Below are 8,667 nucleotides of genomic sequence, written 5' to 3'. Positions count from 1 at the left end.
AAAAAATGTCGAAATTGGTGGGTAGTTTATTATAGAACTGGAGCAGCCTATTGTCGTTTCAGCACTTCATGTTGTAGTGGTGTATATAGGTGGGATTAATAATGAATCTATTAATATGTATAATATTATTAATAATATTGGAATTATATTTGTTATTAATATTTTTACTCTTAATTTAAATATTTCTTTTGGTGTAAGTCTTGTTGTTTAGATGAAAAGTACTAATATTCCTCCTAAAAATACTAAGAATAACACGTAAGAAAATCATGTGGATTTTAAAAATGTTGATATTGTTATACAAGCAGTATTGGTTTGCAAAATTAGTATAATTCCTATAGATAATGGATGTTTTATGTTGTGACTGTTCTATTGTACAGCACAAATTTATTTTACTTCCTATGTTCGTTTGTAAATGTACAATTACAATTATCATCTATTTTTAACATCAAATGTTAATGTTCAAGTTGCTGTTTAATAACGTTTGTTTTCTATTTATGTTAAATTGTACAACGTTAATGTGTTTGGCAACATTGTTGTTGCTATGGTAACAGAGATAACAGTCATGGAATATTCTTGTAACAGTTGTGAAGTTTTCGGATAAAAGCACTTGAAAAATGAATCATCGACGGCAACAGCACAATATATAATATTTTCCTGACAGTGGGCACTCTAAATTCTGCAGATATATCCAAATATCTGTTCGTCGATAGAGGTTTCGTTGGATCATTTATAATTTGCTATTGTATTTTTTTGTTATTGGACGTCGCCTTCCATTTCTAAGTTATCGCGACGCTGATGATGATGAATTGTGAATTGCTGGAATATGAATAATTTTGACTGATTCAAACTAATATTTTTCTTGTAGTTTCAATTGAACTGTAAGCCACTGCGGCTCTTGACTGTACACTCGATGAGTGTTGGGTACGATTCCAAGAACTTTCCATGGCTGTAAAGATAACAATATGGTTTTAATCATATTCTCATTTCAAGCAGACAAAACAAAATTTCGAGAAGACACAACCAGGAAATACAAAGTGGGTCAGCAGTAGTAAAAAACACTTCAATATGACGGTTACAAAGAAACCCTAATTGCTGTTGGCAATTTCCTGCCGATATTTGAGTAGTACCGCGAAATCCACGATGAAGATCCGCGAATCATTGGACCAGTTCATTGCCGTGACGATCACATGCCAGTCAAAATTTGGGACAATGGAAGGCCCATGAATCATTGCACCGACAAGAATGTCAAAATCTGGGCACGCGAAGTGGGGTTGAGCAAATGGGAGGGGGGATTCGCTCGTTGCCAGATAAATAAACGTCACTTCCTGGAAATGTTGGCTCGCTTCCCGCCATAATTGATTTCGGCCTATTGTCTCATTATCTGGTTTTCGTGGAATCGATGCAACCAGGTGGTTCCTCCTCAGCCTGAGCAGCTAAATCCATTACAAGGAGGCTCGCGGGTCGAATACAGTTTGAAGACTCATTAGGGATTCGAATTTTTAGCTGATTAGATCACTTTTCCCGCAATCTCCATTGACCTTACAATTTGGCACACAAAGGAGATATGCTATGCAGAAATTTCAGCAAAAATGTACCCTACGTTAATTTACAACTCTACGCTGGAAGAAACTACAACTAACAGTATTCCAAAGATCCCGTTGCAGTAGCACTTACAGCGTACAAACTTACGAAGGTAAAACAGCGACAGGGAAAGAGCAGGCGAAGCCAGGGCTTACTCGATATCTCAGCTGAGAGTGTATGTTTCCAGACTTTCAGTGCTTTCCTAAGAAAAAACAAAATGCAGTGGTGCTTCACACAATTTGCTTTGTTTATAGTAAAATAAAATGATCAAAATATGTACCATAGGCGTAACTTAGCGGGGGCAAGGCGGCACTTGCACTTCCAAAAAAACCTCAGGATTATAAAAATGTACAAGATAGTGGTACTTTTGTTAACCTCCTGGAGTATTTTTTATGATTTTGCAAATGCTAAAGTTATTTATCAAAATAGTCCTGCAAATCCGTAGCTTGAACTCATTTCACAATCACCTAACTGACTCGCATAAAGAAATCGACCAGTATTACACTACATACCCAATTTCTGAGTTTGGTGATTCACCAGGTACTTCACTAGAGTCAGTCTCATAACTAACTCCACACTCTTATCACTAAATTTAAAGCAGTGAAAAATAGTAAATCTACTTAACCTGAAGCTCTAATTACAATAACACAAATTCACCTTCACTAGTTGCTTTCAATGCGTGTTTTATATTTTCAGCAAGAATATGACGCTAGCGGTACCCATAGTATCCGAAGGTCCAAAGGACGTTGGCAGGTACCGTGTGCTCAGTGGTGAGTACTCTGAATATTTAATTAATCGATTTTTTGGAAACATTAAATTATTCCTTGTATGTTTCCATTTTGGCAATATTTTCAGGTTTTTTTAGGACTTCAATATGTGTTGTGAAGTTACTGATATTTTTTCTATCTCGATACTATTGTTCTAATGATATTATCATTTTCTCGTGAGACGTTACTTACACAATAACTTTAGAAATGTGCAATTTAAAGTTTGAAATATAACTAAATCAATTAATTATGTGAAAAATGTCAAAATATGAAAATTATTTCACTATAATACTGTTTTACATCGTCAGCAATACTTAGCAAATTTGTTCACACTGTACAAAAGTAACAGTAGGCAAATTGTCCATCCCTATTTTTGTATTTTTTTTTGTTTCTACTAGCTGTGTTTTTAAGGAATAATAGTACTTATGCTAAAGCATAAGTTGTCCTTTGGAGCTTTTGTTTCAATGTTCTAACCTCACATTGTGGAAAAGAAAATGGATATACATGGTGATGCACTATTATCCCACCTTTCGTCAATATTTTACAACTACTTGAGATGAATCTGATTTAAGAAAACGTGAAGTCGATGCAAGAGTGCACGGAACGAGAAATGAAAACAGTTGGGAAAAAGATTAAATGACACTGCACCCCGTATAAGTACAAATTAAGCCAAATACGTGCATCAAGCTTTGTGATGCATTACAGTTTTGTCTCAATAAGTGTGTGTGTGTGAACTTTGCGACGATTAAGAGACAAGCCTTATGTTGTAGATGGAAGGAAACAAAATTGGTACCATTTTGTTGCCATGGATGTGGGAGTTGCTGTTTGAGTGTTAATATTAGGAAAGAAGAGTAAACGCCCCTGGAGCAGAAAACTCTAGCTACGCTTCTGATTTACAGAGAACAATGGATCAACAATTGCATCACATCGCATCTCTCACTCTTTCACCATGATTAAACTTTCAGATATGAAACAAATGTGCGTAAAAGCCATCCAGAGTTCTAACGAGTTGGAAAACAATGGTTGTCTTTCAGCGCTAATTCCCCCAAAAAGCTTTTCACTGCAATAGAAACCACAGATAGTTAATCGCTTCTAACAAGGAAGAGAATCTAAAATGGTCTTTCATTAACTCTTAAAAATACACTTTTTGTACCGTCTAAGTAATTATGGGAGAAGAAAGACATGCGTAGTACGAAACGTTTTGCCCCAGAATAATACATTTCCTTGTTAAGTAGTATTAGGAACAAGGGAAATAAGGGTTACTCCTCGCCTTACTGTACGCTCGTGCGCGCCATTGGTGGAAGGGTGCTTGTTGTAGCATGGGTCGCAATGTATTTTCGCAGTTTTTAAAGTCGCAGAATTCTTGTTGCACTTTCGTTTAGTAGATTCAGAAAAAGTGGGAAAAAATATTTTTTTTGTGACCGACATGTTCATCTGCGTGCGTATCTCATGAGCTAGTGAAACCAGACACAAGAGCACCCACATAACCATACAAGAAGGGGTTATTCCATGGGCTCCCTAACATAACTGAGAAAAGACAATGTAATTCGAATGGTGATATTTTATTATAAATTAATACTGTTTTCTATGACTTGCAGACTGTAGGTTATAGCAATTACTGCCATGTCGAACAAAATAAGGGAAGAGCGTTTTCACCACAAGCATTAGAATCATATTGACTGTCGTAACTAGGGGTGTCAAATTATTGAATTAGCAATAGATATTTTATGGAAGGCTTATCATCAGATATTTGATAATTTATGAGTATTAGGAATATATTTTACCATTCTTCATGAATATTATGAATCTCCATTTAGTGTGCAAGACGTATTTTTTTCTATTGGAACGGGATTGAGAAGGAAAAATTTTATAATCCCTTTCATTCTGGAGTGAAAAAAATCGCCATTTCCGGACCCGGTTGACGGGACGCGGTGAAAATCTCGAATTCTACACACTATTCCCTACTCCTCTTAAGTGGTTGTTTTTGTAATAAAAACAGTAAATTTCATGAAATGTTGACCCTTTTAGCCCAAAAAAAAATAATAATAATTAACCACTTCCCAATACGATCCTTTGGAATTTCTCGTGAGTTGCGATCCCGAAAAGTCGGAAATCAGTTCCCAAGTCGGTATCTTAGTTTTGATAATTCACGCGCCGCCGTTTTGAATTATTTTTGCCATACAATAACCTTTGACGCGTAAAACCGTGGATCGATCATAGGTGCCATGACGGTGATTAAGTGGTCTCTGCCCTACCTATGCATTGTGAAAAAGCACAAAAAGATATAGAATTTTTCATCCAGCAAAGTAATAGATGTTTATGGAAACGAACAAGGTGAATCCAGTTTCTATTTAAATAGAAGGCTCAAGTCAGAATTTATCAACAGCGCCAAGGTATTTTCAGTCAATTTCAATTTTATGATTTGTAAAATAAATATTAATGTGTATCATCATCATCATAATTATGTGCCCCTATGACTGAGGGACAAGATACGAAACTTACTTTGCTCCCCCCCCCCCCTTCCATGAGAAAAGATCCTGCGGGTGCCTTTGTGCTGGGTGCAGTCCACTAGCGCACAAAAATGTGGAAGAGTGTGCCTCGTGCACAATATCCAATACTGTGTTGCCATATCTATGATTGTGTTATGGCTAGGCTAGGTTAGGTTAGGTTAGCTTCGACTATGTCTCTGGGGTCTGCTGGTCTCTCCCTTTTTTTCTGCAGCGATACATTGCCTGTCTTACGAGACCAAATTCTCTATGAGATAGTGAGGTTATTTAAATGGAATAGGGTTTTATGAATATAGCCATTCACATAATATATGATACATAATATGTCAACTTATAAGGACCCAGCCGGGGTCCCTTGAAAGGCAAAAACAGTTGACACAACGTGGCAACATCGCCATGGATTTTGTGCGCTCGTGGTATACATTTTTAACCACAAGCGCACGCAGCCTTTTGTTCGTGCGCTCCCGGCCTACGGCCCTTGCCTTATTCCTTCATTTCTGGATGACTCTAAAACAGCATCTGTGTTTGTAGACAAATTGTCTTACGCGAGGGTTGGAAAGTAGGCTTTCTCAGGAGACCAAGGAAGCAATTCACTCGACAGGAAATATTGTCAATCTTATTTATTATTAGTGGAAAGAATGTATTTCACATTGTAGCACATCGTTTTGTCCTGGAGGTTTCGGATCTAGAGACTGAAATCAGAATTCGACGAGTAGGGATGGTATCGGGAAGAGAGAACACTTGGCTTGGGCGAGGCGAGGTCAGTGCACGAATACCATTGGCGCTGTCGCTGTTTTCTGCCAGTCTGGGAATCGAAACCGGGACCGTTCGCATCAGGGGCGAGATTACTAACCATTTGATAATAAACCGTAGGTCCTCCAGTCAAGATTAGCCTATCTGTGCATAAAGTGGACTTAAAACAATAATTCAAACAATTCAAATTAATTTATATTGTTCATACACGTCTTAAAGTGGTAGCAGTTTCCTTTTTTCCGCTGTGCAGTGAGCCCATAGAAAATAATTACAGACAAATTTCCTAACATTTTAGGTTAGTTTCGCATTCAGAGCTGATCGACCACAATCCACAGGCGTGACTGCGATTTGATGCCTTCGTTTTGGTCTCATCGATTGGCAAATACAGTGCTTGATGATGGTTTCGCTCGCTGAGAACATAACTACGTAACTACATAATATACACGTACATACATAGGAGTCAACACAGACTTGTGCAATTTCCAACCTGACCATCTCCGATTTTCATGAAATTTGGGGAGTTGAAAATATGGATGGAACTTAGTAACTATGAAAATTTTTAGTTTCGTTTGTCTTGTAATTGTTACATTATTCAAGGTCAAAGTTAGCATAAATTGCCCTTTTTGAGCCCGCTTAGCTGTACTAAATGTGCTGTAACTCCGCCCCTATTTCGCCTAGGAAGCTCAAATAAAGCTTATTGTACAGGGAATTGAACAAGCTTTCCAGTGCTATGCTTTTTATATATCACCAGACTGTAGCCAATAAAGTAAGTTTCTTGTTCTGGTGGCACAATCATGGAACCTCGCCAAAATGCCCATAGATGATCTCCACGCAAGTTTATATGTAATCATACTATTTCTACATTTGTACCTTCTGTTTGTTGTATTTTATATGGTTTGATGATTTTTAGCCACAAAAGGACGGCAATTAGTCTTTGCGAATGATTATCAGTTGTTTACTGTAAATATTTTTGCAAAATATAGAAATTCTGATTAACTATTAACTGCAATCGGGGAATTATCTATACACAGACCCAATTTTTCGCACCCCCTTAAAACTTTTAAGACCAAATTTATGATCATTTTGGAATACATTTACCTTTACAACCCCTAAAAGGGATCTTACACCCATGCAGATGTAAAATTCAGGATAAAGCACTGATTGTGATGGAGAATGCACGCGAGAATTACTCTAAATTTATACTAATCAACCGTTTTTATTTAAATATGAATATTTTATTGTGTATAAAGATAGATAATGATGTAACAGCATTTGAGTCCATCTAAATATACATTATAGAAATGGAATAATTAAGATTACATTATTTAGGTTAATTATGCAAGGGCTATAAATACTATAAAAACTGTCGTGTTTATTTGTTACGGTAGTTGGATGACAACGAAAATTGACGGTTTCAGAACGGCATTTCCATAGATAACGTTTTACAGTGTAGATTGGATACATATTAGGTATCATCCGTTGTGGCACAACTGTTGAAAATAAAATAAAATTGTAAATATGCCATATACATGGATATGGAAAATGAATATAAAACTAAAATTATTTTAGATATTTTGCACATAAAATTTCATTCTATGGCATCGCAGAAACATGAGAACTTCAAGCTGAATGGATTTTGTTTGAGAGAAAAACAATATAATGTAGAGGAATGATGGATAGTTTTTCCCCATGGAAAATAATACCTTCCTTGCCCCTCTTTGCAAACATTCTGCGGACGTCCATGCCCATATATGTTTATGAATCATATCTAATTGCTGTATTTCATATCTTCTGCTTTATTCACGATAATATCTCTGTAAATAAGGTTATTTCTCACCGGGAGAGTTCAAAGGCCTCTCAGTGCATTTCAGCCAATCCAGTGTAGCATACAAAGATGAACTCTGCAGTATGTAGGATTTGCTGCAGATGTTCATGTGACCTGTAGCTTCTAAATTTGAGCTTGATGCATCGTAACGTTATGTGAAAGTGAGGGAATGAATGCAGCCAGCTGTAGAGCTAAAAGGAAGAAGGAGGAAAAACGCAACATATGGAACGAAAATGCATTTACATTTACTCCTGTAACCAAGGGGCGCCCACCTACAAATTACTATGTCCATCATCTGTTTTTATGCGAAAACAAGCTTTCTTCAGTCTCGTCTCGACTCATAAATGAGGAAGCCTGCTTCAGTTTTGTGTTTATCTTGATATCTGAACTCCAGTTTCGATTGATTGGTTGATAGATTTGGTTTATTTTACTACAGCCAGTCACAGCCAGTATAATCATCTGTGGGACTTGTGTCTTGTCCTATCCATGTATATTTGTGATTTTCCTTTCGCCGATTTCATCTTATTCCCTTTCATCCTCATCTTCACAATTAGTAATAAATGGCAGAAAATGCAATAACATAAACTAAATCAATTAATCATTTATTATCAGTTCACGGAAAAACTGGCATGTGGCTTCCAAATTATCATAAAGGTATTGCGAGTATTTTGCAGAATGAAAACACGAAAAGATATTACTTATTATACAGTTTATTTCAAAAACCACTACCATGTAATCGAAAATATGTGATGAATGAATATTTTGCACACATGCTGTATAAAGAGACTAACTGTATGCGCACGAATTAGTGCTGTGACGAGTACAGTGGGATGCAAAAGTATTGCTCGGCAAATTGTCCATGGCTATTTTTGCCAATGTTTCTTTTGCACCCTATGTGTATTTAAAGAATATATTCTTTCGTATGCTGGTGCAGAGGTTATCAGCAGCTTGTTCGGCATTTTCTTTCAATTCTTGAATCTCTCATTGGACAATTTGATTGGTAATACTCATGCATCCCTCTGTACCGTGTGAAACCAAAGCAAGTACCTTCAAAAGACCTTCTAGTGGGCAACGGGCTTGAGTCTCTGTCTGCCTTGCTCTCTGTCTCGTTCAAGTACTAGTCTGTTGCTAGTTTATATTTGTTTTAGATTAATGGGGCAATTCCTTTGGTTATGTTTTCCTAATATTTAGTCTTACTACATTGCTAAGAAGGATATTCCATTGTAATTATTTA

General features: G+C 36.6%; 1 protein-coding gene across 1 annotated transcript in view; it reads left to right on the top strand.

The window, feature by feature from the left end:
• Positions 1-2,276: 2,276 nt before the first annotated feature.
• LOC146002637 (uncharacterized) overlaps positions 2,277-8,667 on the top strand; it is a 113,971-nt gene continuing 107,580 nt past the window's right edge. The window contains exon 1 of the mRNA XM_083140677.1: positions 2,277-2,351. Within this exon, the coding sequence (XP_082996803.1) occupies positions 2,285-2,351 (67 nt within the window). The 5' untranslated portion in view covers positions 2,277-2,284. The remainder of the gene's footprint in view (positions 2,352-8,667) is intronic.

This window comes from Lepisma saccharinum, chromosome 1 (assembly GCF_977018435.1).
Source record: "Lepisma saccharinum chromosome 1, izLepSacc3.1, whole genome shotgun sequence".
NCBI classification, from domain to species: Eukaryota; Metazoa; Arthropoda; class Insecta; order Zygentoma; family Lepismatidae; genus Lepisma; species Lepisma saccharinum.
This window is presented reverse-complemented; position numbering and strand designations above follow the sequence as displayed.